General features: G+C 37.4%; 1 protein-coding gene and 1 long non-coding RNA gene across 3 annotated transcripts in view; one reads left to right on the top strand and one right to left on the bottom strand.

The window, feature by feature from the left end:
- Positions 1-20,086, bottom strand: part of GLIS3 (GLIS family zinc finger 3) — a 151,568-nt gene extending 131,482 nt beyond the window's left edge. For both annotated transcript variants that reach the window (XM_026675733.2, XM_087957764.1), the window contains exons 1-3: positions 19,534-20,086; positions 9,645-9,699; positions 5,750-6,230 (exon numbers count right to left, since the gene is read on the bottom strand). In XM_026675733.2, the coding sequence (XP_026531518.1) occupies positions 5,750-6,134 (385 nt within the window). In that variant the 5' untranslated portion in view covers positions 6,135-6,230; positions 9,645-9,699; positions 19,534-20,086. The remainder of the gene's footprint in view (positions 1-5,749; positions 6,231-9,644; positions 9,700-19,533) is intronic.
- Positions 20,087-20,415: 329 nt separating this feature from the next.
- On the top strand, positions 20,416-22,812 carry LOC148132463 (uncharacterized). Its single transcript, XR_015748027.1, has 2 exons — positions 20,416-20,657; positions 22,531-22,812. It is a non-coding gene; the product is annotated as an uncharacterized LOC148132463 (long non-coding RNA).
- The last annotated feature ends 2,493 nt before the right edge of the window (positions 22,813-25,305 follow it).

Genomic DNA, 25,305 nt, shown 5'->3' with positions numbered 1-25,305 from the left:
CTTTTGAAGTTTTGGACCATGCACATAAGCTTTGAGCAACTCTAAGCGATAACATGAAAACTAGGAAAGGAAGATGGGAGCTTTCTCCTAGTAATCACTTGATCAGGAGCACATGTGGTTGTTGCTATGTATTATACCCATTTTCTAAGATAACAATTCTGTGTAATAGTGAGTCTGTTTTACACCTCTTCTCACATGAAACAATCTATCTAGACTGTTATATTTTCCCCTGAAAATAGTTTTGTACCAAACTTAGAAAAAGGAACCCAAAATATTTCCTAAGCTTCTTTTGGGGTAACAAGAATAGCATATACAATAACTGTTGTTATGGTAGCAGCAGTTATGGAAGATAGGTCTTAACAAAAGAATCTGGTAAAGATTTTACCCACTCAATGCATTTTTGTTAAATTAAGGATGGAATTAGAGCTTTAGAGCTTTGGTTCACCTATCAATATTTTAGCTGAGACCAATTTAAATGTATTTACTTTATGTTAATCTACAAAAATATTTTGCAGTTGATGGCAGATATTGTTTACATGAGGATTACCATGGAAGTTATGTGAAGAATATCCCTCCAGCAAAGTCTTCTTGCTATTTTGAAACTGCTGTAAAAAGAAAGCAGCAATGAGCTTTCAGACTGAATGGCCATGGTATAGTTTTCTGTTGTCCTCACATTTCATCTGGGCCTGCGGCTGTCATCTTTTGCTGCTTTGTGGTGTACCTCTTGGAAGCTCATAGACCATGAATAGGGTTTGATTGGTCTCTTGTATTTGAACCTGACTGGTCCATTAGACTGCAAGTAAACTGGTTGCAGATTGGGTTACAAAAGCCTACCCCAATATAATGCTGTGAAAATGTTACATGTTGTCAGGTTGACTTACGCCATACAACCGTGATGTTATGCGTTTAGCCTTCTATTCAAAAGAATTCGGGATAATTGTCAAAAGAATGGCCTCCAAACCTAATACTAAATTAGTTCTAAGTACTAGAACTTCAAGTTCATAGAACAATAGCATTACATTAAGTACTTTATTTACAATGAATAGAAAAATCTGCTCTATGAAACTGTCACACTGCATGCTTTCCTAGCTCGTCAGAATTTATGACTAAATTACCATCTTACCATCTACTGCAGCCAAACCATGGAACACTATTTCTAACACAATAATACATAAAAACCTCAACTCAGATTCTCACGGTTGTTGACACGAAGGAGATAATGTAAGTAATAATGGAAAATATATTTATTTGATTTGTAAATCTAATACATACACTATTTTTAAGCAACAGAATTGGCAAGGCAAAAAATAACATAGAACCTTACTAGGGATGCTGTAATTATTACAAATTTTAGAACATGAACTTTAAAGCATTAATGAGAAGAAAGACGGGATTTATGGAAAGACAGGGTCTACATAGAAATAAAACTAAAGTTCAGTAACATACAGAACAAAGTAGGCAATATTTTCTCCCTGAGGGTCATGTTTCCGCTTTTGAATTTGTTTGGAATAAAATAGATTGTGTGTAACTAATAATAGGGTGATATCACTAGAGAGAATAATATCAACTGTTTCCATTCCATAGATTTTAATATTTTTAAAAGACTTTGAGGAGCAAAATTTTGCCCCTCATTTCACATAGAAAGGGAAAACATTAGGCCTGTCTGTCAAGCAAGAAAGGGGTTTAGAGGTATTATGAGCACAGATAAAGTATTGGGAATATGCAACTAGAAGACAATGAATTGCTGACCTTTACTATAAACTATGTAAGATTCCTTTTTCAGACCTAAGCTGGCTTTGTTTGGCTCTACTATTAAAATGAGTGATGGTGCCCAATTTTGGCTTATCGGAATGTAGTCCTGATTAATTGCTATTTAAAAAGGGGAATAAGAAGAAAAAATGGTTTCCCATTCTTAGCTTAGATTATAAAGATTACAGAAAATAATGATATTATTTGAACAACAATGCCTCAATTGCTAGTATAGGATGAGGACTTGTAATAATAATGGGATCTATGCATCTAATAAAGTTGTTCAATATTAATCAAGAAAAAATGCTAAAATCTTGTTTGAAGTAATATCCCATGTTATTTTAATTGCATTGAAAAACTATGAATTTATATGCACACCTTGGGTTTGGTGAAACATATTTATAGTTCATCATATGTAATCATTGCACAATCAGGATTTAACATGCAATACGTAATATAATATTAACCAAAGCAATACAATTGTTCCTTTTCAGTCTTGTCTGTCTCAACTGAAGTGTAAAGAAGAAAAATTATCATTATCTGTTTAAATTTCCACCAATAATAGATAAGTTACTACTAGGATTGTAGTCAAGACTATAGTTCTCAAATCAAAAATACACATAAGAAGCCCAATATAAGCACATCTGCAAACACAATTACATGATTGAATAGTCCCTAAAATAAGTTGCCTTGTCTTGGACAACAAAAATCTTTTTTTATTTCTGTATATATTCTCACAGAATGAGCAGGACTTTATAATCTAAAAGGCCTTTAATTCACTTCTATGCAGTTTTTTTTTTAAAAATCTCCCCTTTTGCCATAAAAGGGGAGGAGGAGGAGGAGGAGGAGGAGGAGGAGGAGGAGGAGGAGGAGGAGGAGGAGGAGGAGGAGGAGAAGAAGAAGAAGAAGAAGAAGAAGAAGAAGAAGAAGAAGAAGAAGAAGAAGAAGAAGAAGAAGAAGAAGAAGAAGAAGAAGAAGAAGAAGAAGAAGAAGAAGAAGTTAGCATTGTCCAGTATATTTTTGATCTGCATTAAAAGTACAGTATCTATGAATACCAAATGGATACATAAATTAGTTAGGTGGGAAAAGGGAAAATGCTTTCAGAATAGGCAACTACTATGCTAGTCAGTTCTCCAATCTGTATCCTAGCAGAAAGAAAAATTCTGGAATAATATATATTATGTATTATAAACTACACTTGGATGGTGTTAAAATAAGCCAAACATACTACTTTACCACTACTATAACTAAAGATAATTTATGCTGCATATGTTGGGGACAAGACAAAAGCATCATTATGGGAATACAACAGGGAAAACAAATATATCTCAAAAATATATTTGTGCTGTGGTTAATTGCAAATGGTCACATGAGCTGTGAGTATGTCAGAAAATAATTGCCACTTGGACTAAGTATGTTCTAGCTAGGTGGTTTTGATATTTTTTAATAGGCAGCAATTTTAATCAACAGAGGAAAATATGCCTCTATAAAAAAAAATTCTACACTTTAGAAAGAGGATATATTCTCCATTTCACTCAACCTTCTGCTACTTCCCTATACTGAAGCCAGGAATAATGCTTTGATTTGCAACATTATGCAGGCAGTACTTTACAATCCTTCTCAACCATTTTAATTTAGTCAATTGTTATTCAATTTGTTAGATTTCTGTTCTATCCTACTTTTCTTCTAACAACTCAAGAAGGCTTACATGAGGGTCACTTCATTTTTTTTACCCACAACTCTTTGATTAGGTTCATAAGAATCAGTTAAATAGAACATGAATACATAATTGTGATCAGTCAGGGATAAATGTCTATGTGATCTATAAAATTGTTGGTATTTTCAACTTCTTCAAAACTGAAAGAGAATTAATGAACCAGGATTAGAAAGGTCATTCTCACTTAAAATTAATTTCATGCCCATTTTATCAATCACTCAATTCTACAGCTTCTATAAGAGATGAAACTTTGATAGAAACACTGTATATTAAGTGAACATGCAAACTAAAATATATTCAGAACTGTTCATGATATATTTTTGTTGACTAAAAGTCTACTACAATAGTATCTTGCAGGCTCAATGAGATGTTTATATTCAGAAGCTAAATGGGTCATAAAAACAGAAATATGAGAAACTAATATAAGGCTAAGGGGTATTTTAATGTATTATTAGATATAAGCAAGTGTAGAAACTAACATTGAAGTGACATTAAAGCAAGCATAGAAACTAACCATTCTAACAAGAATGGGACAACTTGGTGTGGCCAGCTTGGCACAGCCAGGTCAATGCCACCAGCTTGGCACTGCCAAGTCATTTCTGCCAACTCCGCCAAGTCGCTGCTGCCAACTCCACCAAGCTGTCGCATGACAACTCCACACTGGCAAGTCACTGCAGGGACAACTTGCCACAGGCAGCTAGAGGGACAGCAGGGCGGGTGGACAAGCAAGTGGATGGGCTGAGCATAGAGCAGCGGCAGCAGCCGGGGGCTTCCCATTTTCACATCCCCTGCCACCACCACCACTGCCAAGCTCTGGGCCAAAGAAGCCAGGGATGGTGGAAGCATCGGCCGTGGGCAGGGCAGGCAGCAGGAAAGCAGTGGCAACTGAAGGCATCCCATTTTCACGCACACCGATGCCACTGCTGCTGTGTGAAGCTCTAGGCTAAAGAGTCTGAGGATGACAATAGTAGCAGATATGAAAATGGGATGCGGCCACTGCTGCCGGTCTCCCTTCTGTCGACCTGCTTGCTTGCCCACCCCCAGCTCTCCCTCTGTCTGCTCGAGTGTTGTTCCCGCAGTATGCTGGCCGTGTAGTGTTCTCCTGTGGTGACTTGGCAGCAATGAGTTGGTAGGGGTGACTTCATGGTGGCACTAAGCTGGCCATGCCAAGCTGGACACACCAAGTTGTTCTAGACCCACACTTTTGTCGTGTGAGTTTAACACATTAGCCTTTTACAAAAATCAAAAAAAAGAATAAAGTAAGGAAGCTGCTTGCTTAGTAATCAAGGCTGAAAACAGTTTCCTTTTCTATCCTGTCCAAGACACTTGTGCAGGATAAAGTGAACAAACTAGATCCATAAGAACTTGCACTGAGTAGGGGGTTGAACTCACTGATGGTTCCTTCTAATTCTGTGAACTATGAATCAAAAATGTTACTTTAAACCAAGGATTCATCAAAGTTAGTAATAAAACCTGTACAAAGCTAACGAAGGTGAATTAATATTTATATGGTGGTAAATCAAGACCAAGATAGCCAATCCAATTGACGTTTGGCCTGAACTTCATTGACCATTCAGAGTCAGTTTGCATTAGCTTGAAGCATCTATTTTACCCTAGAAAAACTCATGATTTCCCCCAATAATTATCTTTTTTACCTTGGAAGAGCTTAAAGAATTCCTACATTCCCTCAAATATGAGCCAGCAAATCTCTCAAAAATCTCTTAAATGGATCCAAAATATTAACTCAAATCACTCTATTGACATTATGAATTTGCTAGTTATACATGTAGTCGCTGTAGGTAACTAAATAGTAATAATAAAAAGTGTAACTCTTGGCCACAAATAATTGCCCCTCTAATAAATATAAATTCTCTTCTCACCCTTATGGACTGTCTGGTGTCTTTCTCAATCTCGGGTCCTCTACCAGAGGCCTGGGAGTTTGAGGGTTCTTAATTGTTCCTAGCACTGCACTCGTCTGGACAGAGAGCTCTGATGTTGTTCCTGGGATCTGTTGGAGCCACTCTCCCTCCCAGCTTAGGAATCACAACCGAGTGTTCCTACCACCACTGGAATCACTTTAACCTTTACTTATATTACTGAAAGTAGAATATATGGTATTGAGAATTCTCCTCATGCATTATATTTATATTGCCCTACGGAAAAACATCTTCGTAATGTTTAAAGGGTTCTGATAGCATAGAAGCAAACATGTTTCTATATCATAAATTCTACCAAATGTGTAAGAAAAACAAAGTGAAACATGGTTATTAAAACGACTCCTACCTTTTACTGTGCTTGCAGTATATTTATTTCCAAATTCTTGCTCCTTTGGCTTCAAAAACTGTGGAGTTGTTACTCCTGGATGCTGCGGGACATGGAATAAAGACTTTCCATTTGTAGCCATTTGTCTCTTCGGACTTAAAGCAGGAAGGTGAATATTACAGTCAATGGCATTACTCTGATGAGCCACACCTCCTCCAAGAGATGTCTTTAAATGTGAGGGGGTCGACAGATTTCCAATAGCAGGGCACGGGATGCTACTATTAGAAGAAGCAGAAGGAACTTCTATATGCAGTTTAATAGATGGGTTCTGCTGCGCATTTACCATCCCAGGCCTGTGAGGAATGCATGTTGTCTGGTGGCTCACACTACATGCCCTGACATTCATTGCCGAAGGATTCTTCTCCTAAAGATATGCAGTCAAAATTCCCGGATGTTGAAGACATCAGTCAGCAGTCAATAACTTATCTGTAGTGCATTATGCCTGTTGTAGGGGAGAGAAGACAATAAAATAACTTCGTTTGTATTACAATGCAAGGCTTCAGAGCTGCGCTTTGTGTTAACTGTAGGAGGCAGAATTATTGATTGTGTGAACATCAAAGTAGAAGGCAATTACTGAGAAAACCCTCTGGGGATAAAGACAAATGATTACTGAGAACTATAATGAAGAGAAATGATGCCCCTTAGAAGCAGAAGTTAACAGTAAGGTCAGCTACCTTTGTACTAGTTAACCAGCCATGAAATGGAATGAACACCAAACAAATGAATGAGCTAAAAAAAATCCAACTGTAAGTGGGAGCTATGGTTAAGAAGAGCTTTTTTTAAAAAAATGCACGTTGTGATAATTTAAAAAGGGAGATGCTAAAGCTTGTCCAATGATTAAGCTATACTGAGCCCAAAATATGACATTATTGCCAATTTGTGCTTTCGGAATTAAAAAATACAGTTAGATAGAAATCAGAATAACATACTGCAATGTACTAGCACATGGGAAAGGTAAGGAAAGAATAATATACTTTCAATAAAATATAATTCATTAATTTCTAAAATATATCTGTTATTTAACAGTTAATGCACATTAAATGCAGACATCAAAAAGGATTCAAAGGAATGGTTCAAACCCAGGACAAATGTAGTCCCTTTCTTGCTATTCAACCTCACTTTTTTGGAATTATGTGAGAGTCTGCCAAAATGATGCTGTTTTAAGAAGTCTGCTTATATAACTTGCTATGAAGGTTGTATTTCATTGATTATTGTGTTGCCGCTTTATCTATTTTAATTTTAATTATCATGAGAAGGAATTGTAAGCCTGGTCAAGTAGCAATCAATTATTAAAGTCACACTGCTTTAATGAACATCACAAAATCATTCACATGATATCTGAAGCATTTCTGAATCGTTTTCGCAGTGTGTACATCCCTGAAATGCAATAACTGTAATTAACGTAAGCCATGAATTCTCAGCTGGGACTTTACAGTAGCATCATTCTTGGTATAATAAGGTTATTTTCCTTGATCATCCCTATGGGTGAGTATCTAAATTTGTAAGTATACACTGTATTTGTAGAAAAACAATTAAGCAGATGCTAAACAAAATGAAAATCAGAAAATCAGTTTTCTGCATCTGTATGTTCAATTAGGTTGTTCAACTTGCCTTTAATGATTCCTTCTGCTGCTCAAATTTCTGAGATGGGCGGTATTTGCAGTGATAGTAATTGGTTCCAAAATGTGGGTGTGACCAGGCAGTCCAAGACCTGCCTCTTGTTAACATAAAGTATATGCATATGTTGCATGCATGTAAAAATGGACAAGCCTTCAATGACTCGCTTATGCCTGCAAATCTAAAACCAGCGGCCACTGCTGCAGATACTCTTGTTTATAAGTACAAAAGAAGCCAACATTCCTCCCTTTTTTGTGTCCATCTATTTACTATTCAATGATTATGGGAAATTGTGATTTGCCTGAGAAAAGTCAGAATATGGTTTGTTGATTTCATTAACAATTCCCTTCCGCTTTTACATTTATAATTTGAGCATGCTCTATTTGCATGAATAGATGATTCTAGCTCAGTCTATATTTATTTACTTTTTTATTTATCACATTTGTATGGCCATCCACATCACAAGTTCAACTCTTACAACAATTAAACAATAACAGAAGCAACAAAAGTAAATTTAACAAATAAATATGTAGTGAATAAAAATATAAACACAACAACATGCAACTAGACCTAAAGGCAAAAATGAAAATTTAATAAAACATAGTCATAGTGGGCAATACATCAGAATACTTAGTCATTTAGAGTGCATACAGGAATTCAAATGCAAGCAAATATGAGATGGAAGAGTGAATGGATTAAACACAAGGAAAAACCAATTAAAATTATGATTGGATGGAATGGTGCAATCTCCAAAAGAGAGAAATTGGGAGTATAATGAACAAAAGGCAATATTTGGAGTGATGGGCTTGTTTGGAAACAAGAATGAATTGAATGGAGAGAAAAGAATAGAGAGACATAGCATACCATGTCAGCATGGACCTCTGTTCAACTATATTTCTTTCATCTTCTTTTTATCACCTAATGTCTTACTTTTTTTACCAGATATTACTTATTTGTTTTCTGTTCTTCATATAATACTGCTTACCGTACAAATGAGTAGCAATATGGATAAGTATAATTTAGCTGTGAAGTGTTGAAACGTTGAGCCTTTTCCAGTGCTGACTGGCAATTACATGACTGAAGTGATTACAGGAATGGTTATCACTGAATTATACACCTCAAAGACTAAGGAAAAAAATTACCAAATGGACTCCCCTATATAATAAGCATAAACAGAGGCATATGAAATCAAACACACCCGTGCACATTTTCATTCTTCCTCTCTCTTCTCACATGTGCTTCATCTACCTATGGTACTTTAAAGACCTATTAGCTGTATATTACTTATATTAAAAAGAACAGGAATGTCAGTGTACAGCTGCAAACTCTGAAAAGTCACAAGCCTTAGTTCAATTCATTTAACCAAAAGAAATAAATGTTAAATTGTTCTTTTACAATGTTCAGGTTATAGTTTGCAGGAACATTTATTGATTAAACGCAGTATAGTTTATTTTCAGGCCTGGCCACAGCATAAATCATAGTTTGTATTTCAGCCAGGAACAGATGCGGCTAAGTGTTTTTAGATTCCCAGGGCTTATTTTAGTATAAAGCAGAATGTACCTTGCCCTAGCACAGGTGACTGGCTCTCAAGAAAAAGAACATGAAAACAAAGAGAGGCTATTCTATTGGCAAAACCATGTGCTCTATAATGCTATAAATCAATAGCAAATCAAAATGATTATTTTCTGTAGTTTTAAAATACCTTAGAAAAGTACTAACATAGCAAACAAGGTGTTATATTTGGCAGGCTCACTGAGTTTTGTTCAGAAACAATGTGCCTTGATTACATGGTAGACATATTTTTTATGTGCAGTGTGGACGACAGAAGATTTTATTTGGCCCGTGTTAATACACTCTTGATTATTCAAACTATTTTCTTAATTATTCCTTTAAAATAATGTTACAGTTGGAAGGAAAAAGAATGACAGGAATCCATTGCTTACATATTAAAACAAGTAGGAAGAGCAATTCTTATTAGCAATTGTTTGTTTGTTCGCATAATGTAACCTTGTTTGTTTGCATTATGTAATCCCACTTATACTACTGATCTCCTGATAATGCCCCAGTTGCCCCAACAATTGCTTTCTGGGCAGTCAATAATCCCCATAATCATTTCCCATTTAAAAGTTCACTAGATCCATACAGAAAAAGTTCTGAACCCACAATGGAAAACCAAAGCTCAAAAAATAGCTATACATTTAAAAAAAATAGTATAGGTTGAAATCCAATACATCCTTACCAATGTTTGTGAAGATCAGGTGGTGTTTGAATGATTTCCTCTGATGTGCAGTTTCCTATAAAAAGAATAACAATTTGATTGACCAAAGATATAAACAACACTCTTCATTTTAAATGTTAGCGCACATCACATATGTGTGTGTGTTCAATTATAAAATCAAAATGTGTATGTGTACACACACATGTACATATACATACATACATAAATATATGCGATAAAATCCAAGCAAGTATTTCCAAAATTTGTTCTCCATTAATTATAAAGACCTAGGAAAAGCTTAGCCTTGGACAAGTCCCTGCAGTTTCCTTGGCAAGATTTCAAAAGCTGCTTGCCACTGCCTCCTTCCTACAGCTGCTAGAGAATAACTAGTCTAGGGTCACCCAGCTAGCTTTATGCCAAATGTGGAACTAGAATTCAGACTTTCCTGATTTCTAGCCTCATTTAATTTGAAAACCATTTAAAACTATATAGGCCACTTATGATGAAAATATATTCATATTTATTCAAGTAGTACCTTGTACCTTTTTTAAATATTTATCTACCCTATTTATCTGCACTGCTTGGAGTTTATGTCCATCTGTTGATATGGATAATTGAAAGTAATTGTTTTATAGTTCATTTTATTTCAAATAGCCAGAACACCAATACAGCATCTGGGGCCCTAGAACAAGTGCACAGAAAAGCAATAAAGAAGATAAGGGGTCTGGAGGATAAATCCTAAGAACAGCTAAAGGAACTAGGGTGTTTAGGTTAATGAAAAGAAGACTCAGGGTGAGACATGATAACTATCTTTCCGTTCTTGACAATTGTTAACCGAATCATCTACCATTTTATTTTGCCATGGTTAAGCCAATCACTGGTTATTAAGTGAATCATGTAGTTATTAAGTGAATCTGGCTTCCACCACTGACTTTGCTTATCAGAAGCTCCTTAAGTAGCAAATGACAATCCCAGGACATAAATATATGCTGATTGCCAAGTACGCAAAGCTTGATCACATAACTTTGGGGATGCTGCAATATGAAAACTGATCATAAATCCAGGGCCGTTGTAACTTTGAACAAATGATGTAAATCTAAGACTAGTTGTAAGGATGAATTTCCTGAAGCGGTGGAACCTTCCAGAGTTCTGGGTGCTTCATCATTGGAGGTTTCCAAGAAAAAATGTGGACATCCATTTGGCTGGCCTCCTATCCTGGGCAGGGGATTGGACTAGAGGATTTCAAAGATCCCTTCTATCTTCTGATTATAATCAGTATGTAGCAGCAATTTTTTAAATTACAAAGCCTCTATTAGCAGACAGTAGATTAGTCTTAGCTTACTCAAATTCAGTTGCCCACTAGCAAAACCAATTTCAATAATGATGCCATAAAAGTAACTTCTAAAGTTACTTCAGATATTGGCATCAAGAGTGAACTGCAGTGTGAAATTGCAACTTATTCATCCCTGCCTTTTTTTTCTAAAATACATCTATTTGTTGATTAAAAGCAGACGGGGGTGGGTGGGTATGAAAACTATTTAAAATCATACATGATTTAAAACTGCTGGCACCTAATTCAAAATATGTGAACATTATTATTATAATACCCATTTAAATTAGTATAGCAAAATGTTCTGAGAGATTTCTTCCAAGTTCCAACATTATATTACAGTCTTTCCAATCATTTATTTGCTATCACAACAAAATTTAGAACTGAATCCAATAATTCTGCTTACGACAGAATTACAAAAAGTTTGCGAAGTTGCGAATTACAAAAAGTTTGAGTTTTCAATATTTCTGCCTTGAGCAACAATTGTGACTGATCCTTCCTGCACATCAGCTTGGAGGAATTTTATCCCTTCAACTTAGAGATGTTGCTGGACATCCTCACATGAACTGCCTTCTTCAAGTTCTTCTACAACCTTTCTATAAGACTTAAGGTCAGTACTTTGACTTGGCCATTCCAAAACATTAACTTTCTTCTACTTTAACCATTCTTTAGTCATACAACTTGTGTATTTTGGATCCTTGTCCTGCTGAATGACCCATTTTCTCTTGATCTTCCATTAATGGACAGATAGAATAGAATTCTTTATTGGCCAAGTGTGATTGGACACACAAAGAATTTGCCTTTGGTGCATATGCTCTCAGTAAAGAAAAAATAAAATACACTCATCAAGAATCATACGATACAACACTTAGTGATAGTCATAGGTTACTAATAAGCAATCAAATCATATTAGGAAACAAATGGACAGATACCCTAATAATTTCCTATATAATTTGCTGGTACAAATCAGATTTCATAGTTCCATCAATAATGGCAAGCTGTCTTGGTCCAGACATAACAAAGCAGCTCCAAACCATGATACAGCCACCACTAAGTTTCATAGATGAGATAGGTTCTTATGCTGGGATACAGTGTTTCCTTTTGCCAATCAACCCAAAAAGTTCTATTTTAGTCTCATCTGCCCACAGAACATTCTTCCTTCTGGCTTATTCACATGTTTTATTGCATGCAATAGATGGGTAGCAATGTTCTTTTCAGAGCGTAGTTCAGTGCACACTACTGTTGCTTAGTGGTTTCCTGCTCATTGTTTTATGGACACTGACATTTGCCAATGCAAGATAAACCTGTAATTGTATGTAAGAAAGACCTTGGGAGAAAGGGCGAAGAGATGCTGCCTAGGGAACAGTCAGATAAGCTATGCAGTCAGATAAGCAATGCAGTCAGATAAGAGATGCGGTCAGATAAGAGATGCGGTCAGGTAAGAGATGCACTATGCAGGTGCACTATGCAGCTACATCATGGGGAGAACAAGAGGCTCAGGAATGGCCCTACCTAAGGTATGGTAACATTAAGAGAACTGTACTTTCAGACTTGCAAGAATCTATTAAGGTAGATTTCAATAAAGTCGAATTAGTTTAGTCAAGCATACAGGTCATTCAAAATAGCTACAATTCTAGGCATCTTACATATTCTAGAAGTTTAAAAATAAATAAATGAATCCATTATAAAGAGCTACCAAACCCCACTTTGGGAGAAAAAACAAAAGCAAATACATCACTGCAGCTGACATATATCAAGAGCAGGATCTTGGTTCAATCTGCTCCAGACTGCTGAATCAGTTAAGTCTTAAAATTTTGCAGAAACAAAGGTTCCTTGTATGTTCATGTATATCTATAGAGAGCAAAATTTATATCCCCAAAATGTTCTTTAGTGTAATAATTCTTTATTCGCATATGTAAATCATCACAATTAGCTCCATCTACTTATTACTATAAGGCAATTTTTACACATTTCTTGAGAGATGCATTTGAGTATTCAACACATTATTATGTTAAACACTAAGGCCAAACCACAAAAGGGAAAAAAGTTTTTTTCCCAAATTTTATTCCTTCTCCTGTTGGATAGCACCATAGCATTACACATTTTAAGATAATTCATCATGAAATGTCTGCATTGATGAGTATGTAAAAATTCCACAGCCTTACCACTTTTACTCACGGTTAAATTCAGTTAAATTTAGATGCTTTCTCTTCTGACACACTATAATGACTCAGACAAAGAATTAGATTACGTAATGGGTTTGGTTTGGATCACTCAGAGAACTCAGTTCAAAAGATCTTATATGTTAGCAAGGCTAATACAATTTTCAAAGAAATAACAGTAGATAAGTAGGCCTTACACTAAAATAAAGAGTTCTGTTTCATATGACATTTGATAACATGGACTTTTGTGTCATATATTGCTGCAAATGCAGCAAAATACTTGAGAAAGTCTTGCAATACAGTCTGATTAGTAAGTTAGTTTAGTATGAAGTTGGATGGCATGGCTATTAGATAGATCCACAACAGCTTAGAAACAGAATTCAGAGCTTGCTCATCCATAATTCATCAAATTGGAGCAATGTATCAAATAGAGCACCACACTTCAATATTTGTACTCTTCCACATTTTTATAAATGTAGTAAAATAAAATATTGGGTAGGGGAGTTACAAATATCATATAAGTAACTAAAATAGATAACCCTCTGAAATTAAGAAACATTTAAACAGTTCTTGCTCGGTTAGAGATGTGAAATTAAAAAGGAACAGAAAGACATATGCTGCAGACCAATAAAAAGTTATTCATTTAGGAAGGAGGAAACTTACATGCAAATGTATAGGTTAGTGACATAATAGCAGTATTCCAGTATTTGAGAGGTTGTCACAAAGAAGAGGGAGTCAACTTATTTTCCAAAGGATCAGAAGGCAAGACAAGAAACAGTGGATGGAAATCAATCAAGGAGAGAAGTAACCTAGAACTAAAGAGAAACTTCCTAACAGTGAGGACAATTAACCAGTGGAACAGCTTGCCACCAGAAGTTGTAGGTGCTTCTTCACTGGAGGTTTTTTAAGAAGAGACTGGACAGCCACCTGTCTGAAATGGTATGGGGTCTCCTGCTTGAGCAGGGGATTGGGCTAGAAGACCTCCAAGGTCCCTTCCAGCTCTATTCTGATTGATTGATTGAGGTGCTCCATGAAAAGGATTTTGGAAGTGAAGTTGTTCACAGGTTGAAACGTGTCAGTAGCGTAACAAGGCAGTTGGCCCATGATAGCAACATCGTAAGGAAAATTCTGAGACTGGAAAGATGTGGAAAAGGGCAATTAAAGACTGAAAATAAGGATTATGAGGACAGACCGAGTGAAGTGGACCCATTTCGTCTTAAGAAAAAATGATTAAGGGGAAATATTACAGGATTTTTCCTGAATCCAAAAAGTTATAATCCAGAAAGGGCAGTAAAGATCCTATTGACATAGAGTGCAGGACACAACACTACTGTATAATCTTAGTTACAGGAAATCAGATTTAAGTTAAAGTTTAACAAAACTGTCATAACAGTAAGAACAATTTGATAGTGAAACCAATTACCAAAAATCTCCTTCACTGAATGCATTGGACAAATGCAATTCAATTTGCATAAAATGGGAAAAGGTAGAGCCAAATGACCAAAATCATAAGAATTACAGTCTGCTCAATTTCTATGAAACCTTGCAAGGAAGATGAGCATAATAAATGATATCAGCACATTTACTTGAAATGCAAATAGGGTTTTCCCTCAAAATATATGTTTTGGGGGTGAAGGAAAACCATTAAAAGGATTTTGAAAACCATTAAATGGGCAAAGGTACAAAAGACTGCAGATAGCATTGCTAAATGGATTCCTTTGAAAATCAATCTGAAGATTAGTCACTGCTCTAAAGAAGTTTCTCAACTGCTGAATTTAATTTTTTAAAGGTGCCCAATTAGAGATTTATTTTTCTTCACTTTTTTTCCATTTACCTCATCTACATCAGTTTTGTACCTTCCTTTCTCTTCCCTTCTCAGTGCACCTATTCCTTCACTAATTTTTCTTCCTATCTCCTACCTCTGCTGAACTTTAAAAGTTCAGACTTTTAAAAAAGTTTCTGTGTGTGAGAATGGTTTGTGTGTACAAACATAGTTGGTATATTGTTGGATAGCAGATGAGCTAGGTCCTAAACAATTAGTTATTCTACAGCAGTAAATTTGTTATTAATAAGTTGTTATTATTAAGTCAGTGGAAATAATTTTCTTCTTCCTCCTACCTTTCCACAGGAGGTTATCTTAGTTCCAGAGATATTTTCTTGTACATAAATACAGCAATCTTCTAAATTTCACTATGTACAGTAGAGAGAAAGAAAAACCCTTAATCTTGACCAAGTTTTAAATAAGATGGAATTAGATTTATTAAACTATAACTCAGCTTAATCTTCATTCTGTTATTTTATACTTGTTTACTTTAAATTTTGGAAATGTATTTCTGAAAATAATATAGGATTGTGGAGGATAGAGTCGAAATGCACTTAATAGATAAATAAAACATCATAAAATGGGAACCAAAATTCTCAGGAATTTTTTTTTTCCAAAATCCAAAAGCAGGTTTAAGATTTAATCAGTAAAGAAGAATTATCTAAAGAAATGGATCAAAAGCTAATTTTTGAAGCTAACCTTTGGATACAGAGGAAGCATCAAATCAACTTAGTTGGCTCAATACCCCTTGAGCTTTGGGTCTGAAGTCAGAGAATTTAGCATCCCTATGTAGGTTTGTAGGGTCCTAAGGTAAAAGAAATCACTACAGTACTGTACTTCCATGTTTTTATTCCTCTATAACTAAAGAAGAATATAAATGACAACACATTTTGGTATATTAGTGTGAGTAGTGTTATTTCATCTACTTAAGCCTTTCTATTGTTAATTAGTTAGTAGTTAGAATTACTAACAATGCAATAGGAATTACACATTAGAAATTACGCTGAACAATCAAAATATTAGTGAAAATATAAACAAGATTCCTTGATATAATAAAGTTACCAGCAAAACTACTATGGGCAATTTCTCCCCACCAAAGACTGTAGCTTCTAAGATCACCAGAACAGAAATCCTTTAGTTAAAGTACTTATACGGGTACTCAACTTATGACAAACTTTATGTTGTTAAATGAGGCATTTAAGTGAGTTTTGCCCCATTTTACAACATTTTTTGCCAGAATTGTTAAGTGAATCACTGCAGTTGATAAGTTAACCTGATTGTTAAGTGAATCTAGCTTCCCCATTGACTTTGCTGGTCAAAAGGCTGCAAAATGACATTAGGACGCAGCAATGGTCATAAGTATGAACCAGTTGCCAAGCATCTGAATTTTGATCACATGATCATGGGGATGCTACAAAGGTTGCAACTGTGAAAAATGGTTGTAAGTGCTATTGTAACTTTGAACGGTCATTAAATGAATGGTTGCAAGGCGAGGATTACCTGTATCTTTTCCCACAATCCTGTCCATTAAAAAAATGCAGGGGTGTCTAACCTTGGCGATTTTAAGACCTGGCTAAGGAATTCTGGGAGTTAAAGTCCACAAGTCTTAACACTTGCCAAGTTTGGACACCCTTTGCCTAAAAACAGCACTCAATTTCTTCCAGAATTCAGTTTCTAGCCCTGTTTTTTTCCTATCTTTTTATTTTATTATGTATCAAGTTGTGATATTTTAAAAAGTCTGCATCAGAATGTTTACAAATTCCCTACCATTTCTTCCAGCATAAGCATTTGCAGGAAAATAGTATATTTTGTATGAAATGTATACATTGGTAGGAAATGTAACTTTTTTCTGTGCATTTTTTTTAAATGACTCTCTTCCTTTTCCTTATTTTGCTCATTTAATTCTCACTTTGGGATGAACATACATAATTCACACATGCAGAAAACTGTGCATTAATACTAATATCTTTATAAACATAATAGTATAATCTTCCAGTTTAACTCTACACCAAATCATTTTACAAAATACAGACACAAGTTCTACAATGAAAACTGCTTGTAAAATAAATGGATATTGGGAAAAACTATGTATATAAGTTTATAGCTTAAGTTAAACATACAACTTTTGTACAGACTTTTAATTGACTTCACACCCCTCAATTTCTTCAGCTCATATGGTTTAAAGCACTCATCTCTTCTCCAAATCTTTTCCAAACAAACCCTGTGAGAGGTGGATTGAGCCAGAGCAATTGACTGGTCCAAAGTCATCCAATGAGTTTTCAAGGTGAGGATGGATTTGAGGCTGGAGACTCCATCCTCCCTAACCCAGTCTCTTAACTACTATGTCTCATTGATTCTCAATCCCCCTCCCCCCCAGAAATATGATGCAGAACATTCTAATCCAGAATAAAATAAAGATCTGACAAAATAAGAAATTAAATCAATGTGAACAAAATGCATTTGTCTGTCTTTGCTAGTTACTACTTTTAACTAACTATCTATACAATCATGATTAACATTCTAACAGAAGTTGGTATCTAGTCAACCTTGGCTGGTACTGAAAAAGCTAAGCAAGACTGGACCTGATTATTACTTAATGGGAGACCATCTGAACCCTAGAAAACATCCTGGAAGAAGGCAATATCAAGCTTTTGCACTGATGCCTAAAACGCACGACTGTGTCATTGTAATATCCAGGAATTTAAACTAAACTAGAGGTGGACATTTATGTGCCACTCCTGGTGGAAAGAGAAAGGAAATATCATTTTTCTAATTCTCATAATTGTGGAAACAGGTAGAATAACTACTATGTTCTTGCACAGGACTTATAAGGCTTCATAAATATCTCAGTAGTAAGTCTCAGTAATATATGTTGAATGGGGAAGTTCTCACATAATTTCTACCATCACCAGTTAAGCACAAGTACTATGAACACCTCTTTGGCTGAGGACCCCAAAGCTACTGCTAATCAGGGTAACAAACAGAGCAAGTAAATTGTCTGATCTAATACAACTTAAAATCCAGGACCACAAGCCATTCAGTTTTTACCACTTCCTAAAAGTTTTTCAGATAATATCTAAGTTAAATCAGTTGTTAACACACTTCTTTCCAGCATTTCTTTTATAGTTAGTTAGTTAGTTAGTTAGTTAGTTAGTTAGATAGATAGATAGATAGATAGATAGATAGATAGATAGATAGATAACCTCACAGTTTAAATTATTGGAAATCCATTACATCTCATTTCCTCCAATTTTAGCTAAGTCATGATCTTATGGTTTTCTAGGAAGCAATACAGAAAGGGGAAGCTTTAGAAAGGAAAGGATGACAGTGGTTAGAAGAGCACAACACTCTAGACATGTTCAAAGGCACTCTCATTTAGGATCACTGCACTTTCCAGGATTTTGAAATCTGCACCTCAATTAAAGGAAACTGTTTAAAGATTAAGACACCTGTGTCTGTGATCTCCCAGCTGCATATTTGAAAAAGGACAGCCAGGAATATAAAATAACAGCAACTTCTTGTCTTACTGTCACATTACAGTCAGCTACAATATCAAAATTAGAATATACAGAGGAGGACACCAAGTTGGGCAAGGCAATGTAACACACCTTGTATTACCTCCAGTTTTCCAACCCTGAATTTCTTTCCCTTCTTATTACAGAATAGGGAGATCAGAGCAAAACACCTACAATCCCGTCCTGGTCATTTACAATTCAGTCCTGAACGTACAGAAAATCGGACAGAGAGATGCAGAGGGGATACTCATAGACGTGGAAAAGTCTCCCAGCCAGCCTTAAAACCTTCAAGAGGAGCAGATAACAAACCGAGTGCTCCGCTCCAGTAGAAGCAAGGCAAGAGAGGAGGGGAGAAATCAAGCGCTGTTAGATCTAACTCAGTTTAATGATCAACAAGATGACAAATCTCCCGAAGGGAATATTTGTTTCAACTTTTTCACATGCTGTTTTCTTTCTCTCTCTCTCTCTCCTCCCATTCTCCGGCAGGGCTTTGGATGATTTGAGAGGGAAAGGGAGGGAACGAGAGACCCCGTCAGGAAAGAGCGCTCGGAGGGCCAGTCTAGCGCTTCCTTCCACAGCCAATGCAACGGGGGGGCACACATGCGTGGAAAAGAGGGACGCGGGATCGGGGCAGAGGGGGAAAGTCGCTTTGAGAGGGAAAAGAGCCAGGAGAAGGAGCAATTCCAGCAGGAGGCAATCCCGGGGTCACAGATACCCCTTCAAACGCCACAGCCTGACGCGTTCAAACTGCGGGGAAAGACGCGTCTGAAAAAAACCCGAGCCTTTCACGATGCCCAGAAGGGAGGCTCCGCTGGTCGTATTTAACATCCAAACTTTTCCCAAACAGAGTCCAACAAACATGGTCAGGACAAACCATGGTTGGGTTTGAAAAGGCCACCACGCGGTCTTCCAGGCGATTGCATTCCGTCAATAAACAGCCGCCCCTCTTTCCCGTTAAAATAATAATAATAATCAAGCCAGGGTTGCCCCGAGGCTCCAAAACGCAACCGGGGTGGGGTGGGGGGAGGGCGAGGGAGGGAGATGGCTAATTCCCGCCGACCCCCGCCCCAAAAATACGTACGTTGCCTTAAGCCATGACCCTCTTCGGATGCCTCGTTCCGGATTTGGAGCGGGCCGCTGACGTTTTCCCGGAGTTTGGCGAAGCCTCCTCCGCGTCCAAATCCCGAGCCTTCTGGGACGGGGCTGTTTCTGACGGTGCGTCCCTCAGTCGTGGCGCGCCGAGGCGGACCCGGCTTTTTTTTTTTTTTTTTCCCTAATTGCCCGCAAGCAAAGTTCCGCCGGCGGCGGCGGCGGCAGCAGCATCCACTGACCAGGTAACCAGGTTTTCCACAACAAACCTCCAGGTGCCCGTCTCTTCTTCGGCCAGGCGCGGGCGGCCCCGCCCCGCCCCTCTTTCCTCGTCGCCGGGAGCAGCAGCAGCAGCTACAGGCGAAGGGAGCCTCGCGCGTTAAAGGCAGACCGAGTCAGGACTTCCACCTTGCCGGGCGATTGAGGAGAAGTTCTCCATTGGGAGTGATTTTTTTTTTTTCGGGGGGTGGTGGTGGAGAGAAACAGGGGGCGTAGGGGGGAGGCTGGGAGGTGTGACTCGGCCCTTATTCTACGTTTCGTACGCGAATTCAGACGCGCGCGGCTTTCACCCTCGTGGTCCCCAGGTTGGGGCGAAGCCTTTTGGGGCTGGGTGAAAGGATGCTCCCCCGTCCTCACGAGAGGCTGCCGTGCCTCCTTTTACAGAGAGGAAAAGGGAAACGCTGTGTTGTGTGGGAAGGGGACGGGGAAGGTTCGCCTCCTAATTTCCCGAGCGGGGTGGGAGTCGAGGGGACGGCTGGCAAGCGTGACTCGCACATCACCAGCTCCCCTTCCCCTTAGCGGCGATGCCCGCGCTTTTCTGAGGGCCGGAGCAGCCGCCTCAGCGCCAGTGCGGACTGCCGGAGAAGGTGCGGGTGGGGGGGGAGGGAAAGGAGACCAGGCCGCCGGAGACTATAGGGCGAGCGAAGGCGCGTGAGGGCTGCCAGCAGCCAGCCGAATGCCAGATCCTGAGGGGAGGGAGAAGAGGGCGGGAAGCCATTAGTCAATAGGGGGCCTCGACGAGGCCAAGCCCCAGCGCGGGACTCTTCTCTCCCCCTCCGCCCCCGCTATCGTCCGTGGCACGTGAGTCCCCGGACTCGCTGAGGGGCAGGCTAGCTAGTCAGTGGTTGCGGCACTACGTCGTCTTTCCCAGAACTTTTCTTTTAAAACTCTCTGTCGCAGGAATGTTAAAGCCAAATACCCCGGGACTTGCGTAATTTCTCTCTTTTCTCCTCCTCCTCCTCCTCCGCCTGCTCCCATTATTGCTAAACAGACTAGAATGAGATCTCTCTTAGCCCACTCCCCCCCCCACCTCCGCTGCCCAAATGTAATTCCAGAAAAGGGACACGTCATAGAAGTTAGCTTCAAATATCGTAGCTTGCTTAGACTTTGAAGCTCTAGGGTAGGAGATGGAGGGCGGGGGAGAGAAAAAGGTTGTGAAATCGAGAATTCCCCCCCTCCTCCTCCAACAAACATCTGGGATGATAGGTGCTGTAACTCTTCACAGTTAAACCGAACTGTTGAGCCAGCATCTTGTTTCTCGAGTTATTTATTTAGAATGATATATCTAAACCTGTAGCTCTTTGCTCAGGAATCAAAAGTTATTTTAATTAGAGTGAATAGGATTACAGGCTTACAGCAACATTCTATACACTGTGCATAAGTGGGAGGATCACTAGTTATTATTATTTAATAGATTAATAAGTACCGGTAGTATGGGAAAATAGTGTTGTGGGAAGCTGCAGCCCCTCCTAGAGATTGAAATATTTTGGAGAATATTAAAAGAGATAGAATATTATTATATTTCCCCAAAGGAGAAATGGAGAAAAATCTTAACAAAGGCAGAAAGTAGCCCCAGGCATTCTTAATAGCCTCAAACAGAAGCCTCAAGTCTTTAGAGATGGATATTTTGTACCTATTATCAAAGACTGAGCCAATCTATTCATAAACAAAACACACAGAAGGTTGGAGCTGATGGGATTAAAATCTACATTCCCCCATTCAAATTCTAAGGACAGATAATTAGGAGATAATAGGATTTACCCACCACCATTAGAATAGCAAAAGACACAAGGTTCACTACATTGCATAATCCCCTGGAGCACCTCAATCACAAAATCCCAGAACCCTATAAATATCCATGCATTCATCCAGCCACCCCAGAAACATGTTATCACTAAAGTTTCTGGAAACCAAATAAACCTTTCCTTGCAGTTGGCCTCCATTTTATTTCCAGTGCCTTTCTCCCGGCTTGAAACCAGACCAGATTTTTCTTCCCATAGTGTTATGCATCTGTTTAGAGCAGAGGTCTCATTCTTGCGGCCCGTGGGCCAATTGCGGCCCGCAGGACGATATCCTGTGGCCCCCACCATGATATGAAAGTATAACATTTGAGGATATTTTTTTAACGTTTTTTGTGGAATCCCTTATGCGGCCCAGCCTCACCCAGACTCTGCCTCCAGCGGCCCCCAGGTAAATTGAGTTTGAGACCCCTGGTTTAGAGTTTAGATCAGATTTATAAACTCTTCGCTTAAAATTCTGGCACAATTTTCTTTCTCTAATTTGAATATGAGGAGAAACATTGAGAAGCCCATAAGGTACATTAGAACTTCATGAAATTTCTCCACTTGATCTGAATTTTAACCAAATCTGTATCCCACTCTACAAATGTGTCTGTGTACAGGTAACAAAGATGGTACTCTCTGCCTTCTTCAAAATTCAAATATGGTTTAGCTGGAGAATTAATACTACCATAAATTGCTATGGTACTTTTTATCAAAATACCACTATTTGTGCAAAAATACATTTTTAAATTGCAGAAATTTAAAATGCTTGTATGGGTTATCTCTGTAACAGTAAAAAATTTCAAAGTATGAAATATATTTTTGGCCAATGATAGATTTCAATGATAAGTTATTTGATAAGAAAAACCTTTGATGGGGCATATGAAAAATATTAATATTTGCATTTTTCCTTTCTAACTTAAATTTAGAATTGCCAGATTCTAAATTGCCTGGAAAATCTTCTATGACATCTACAAGTTATATTGCAAGCACAGAATCAGCAATGAATGAAAATGGAGGAACTAAATCTCATCTAATGCACACCAAGGATTAATCTAATAAAATATTCTATTAACAACACTAGCCAAGCAGATGCCTCTTTGAAACTACTGGTCAACAAGCATTTTGTCATGTGGACTGTAATGTATAGTATATTCTCAGCAGACTTTTTCCATGCTGAATTTCAAAATAAATTCAATTTTTTTAAAAGATTAATTTGTTTGTGATCCCATCTTTATTATTCTGTTCAGTTAATGGCATGGTACTATATTTTAACTAGAGTGGCATATTTGTAACAGTTGTTGAGCAAAATCAGGTTATTATTACTGTTCTCTAGTACAAATAACTTCAACACAAAGAAAGTAGGCATGATAACTACCACAGGACAGCACATTGCAGGTTGAATCATGTTTGAACATGTCTAACATGAGCCCAGTCTCTTCCTGGAGAGCAGTTCCTTATTGATCTGGGGCCAGAACTCACAGTATAAACAACTATATAATCTCTGTATTCAAATTAATATTAAACTGATTGTAATAGTGTTCTGCTTACCTACATACTATTGCTATGCCAGAAAATTGTGTAAATTCTCCTGGTACTTTTTCTGTGTTTGTGGTGAGTAAATATTTAGGTTTCAGAAACAAAACTTGTTAGAAGATGCTATAAACTTTATTTTTATTGTAAGACGAGTGACACAGAGAATTGGGCCACCAGCATTTGCTGTGTGACATGTTAGATTCATGCTATATGCAGTTTGCCATTTCTACAGCATGGAAGAATTGATGTATCCTGATTTATCATCTACAATGAAGCCAGTTCCACATATAAAGAGCTGCCTGTACCAAAACCTTAGAATCATGTAAGGACATGAAACTACTTTGGGAAAAATCCAGTTTGAAAAATATAAATGGAATATTTGGAGGTCTGAAGGTCATTGCACTTTTGCTCAGACTGCAGTTTAGGAGCAATAGAAACAGATCCCATAAAGAACTGCCAAATGATACCTTGTTTGTCCAGAAATAAGCGCCGTAAATAGTTTTTTACCGTGAAAATATTTTCTTTCCTCTTTTGTACATCAAATTTGGACATATGAAACATTGAAGTGACGGATAAAAGAAGAACTGGATTCATATATTTGAGGACTAAATTTCAAGGATTAGTGACATTAGGATTAGGGAAGGTATTTTTAGTTCCTCAGTTAACATTAACAAAAATCACCAGTTGAGTTAGAACTATAGGATTGCTTTTATCACCTCTGAAAATAACATCAAATGGTGAGAGTTGCATAAGTAAAACTCTTGGCAGTGAATAGCATCTTTTGCTGGCCATAAAAAAAAATCTCAATTGTAGCTTCTGAAGAGCTGATAGATCATGCAGAGGCCTTTCTTGTAATGTGAATGCAACCTAGCTCATGAATTCTAGCAGTTATATGCCCTACTCTGCCATGTAGGGCAGATGAAAAAAGCTGTATTGTAATGTGATGCAAACTTCACCCTTTTGCACTTGCATTCAAATATGTACAATTGTGGTATAACATGAAGCCTGTTTTGACATTCTAATGAAATGGACTTATATCTGATATTGATGCTGTAGCTTATCTGATACTAGCAGTTGTTTTTCAAATATGGTTTATAAGCATTTCTATTTGCATGTACTTTTGCATTTTTTTAAATAAATTGTAAGCTGTATTATCAGCACACATAGGTTTCCTCTGCATGCCAGTGACCAATGGTACTATCAAACTACAAATCCATGTCAGAAATGCAATTCTTGTTAATGTTAGATATTTCTTAAGACTTTAAGACACATGAACAGTCTTTGGTTTATCAGTAAAATAGAAATCCAAGTATATGTTTTCAATATATCATATTCCATCTTCACTTTCATCATTTACAAAGGATTTCTTACAAACATCTAAAGTTTTCCATAAAGTGGGTAGTGCATGATTCAGAACTGTTTTGAATTAAGTGCTCTGGACTTTCCATGTGTGTAAGCTTAGCACACTCCAGGGCTCATTAAAATTTTCCATTTTTTTTCAGGCTTCTTTGTAAACCTGAAAACAGATGTTGCTGCTTTAATGAATCAAATCATCAAAGCAGTATGTCTTTAATAAGACTCTTAAATCAGTAGCATTACTTCTTTGGCTGGTTTTTAGGCTTGCCTATAAAATGACAATTTTTAACAAATAGTAGAAGATTGCTGGGGTCATCCCAGCTCCAGAACATTTCTTCTGAATTATTATCTAAGCGTGTGCTGGTCTGCTCTGAATATTGTTTAATAATATAGATATGCATATATATTTATTAGTAGATACTTCCTGATTCTTACCACAACATTCAGGCATGTTCAGAATGGGGAACTAAGGAAGCTACAGACCAAAGTCCCACCCTTTTATACACAATGTCAATGCACATAGGGAAAGGGGTTTCAGTTCACAATTACACTTACCATCTGCCTTCCTCTCCCATTCCAGAATGCCTTTGATAACATCTGGACTAGGAAGAAGGGATTTGTCTTTAAGTGGGGAAAAGAATATACAATAAGAAGTTGCTTATTACTGTTTTGGATTGCAAGCTTAATTCACCTTTTGTATGAAATAGATTAAGAGTGCTTTTGTGTTCTGTGCTTTTGTGTAGGCTAAAAGAGACAAATGCTATTTTGCCTTTCTAGTAGGCTTATTTAATAGCACCTGAAAAGTAGGAATA

This window comes from Notechis scutatus, chromosome 2, assembly GCF_049901735.1.
Source record: "Notechis scutatus isolate UNSWTSFEM ecotype Mainland chromosome 2, rNotScu1.2, whole genome shotgun sequence".
In the NCBI taxonomy this organism is placed as follows: Eukaryota; Metazoa; Chordata; class Lepidosauria; order Squamata; family Elapidae; genus Notechis; species Notechis scutatus.
This window is presented reverse-complemented; position numbering and strand designations above follow the sequence as displayed.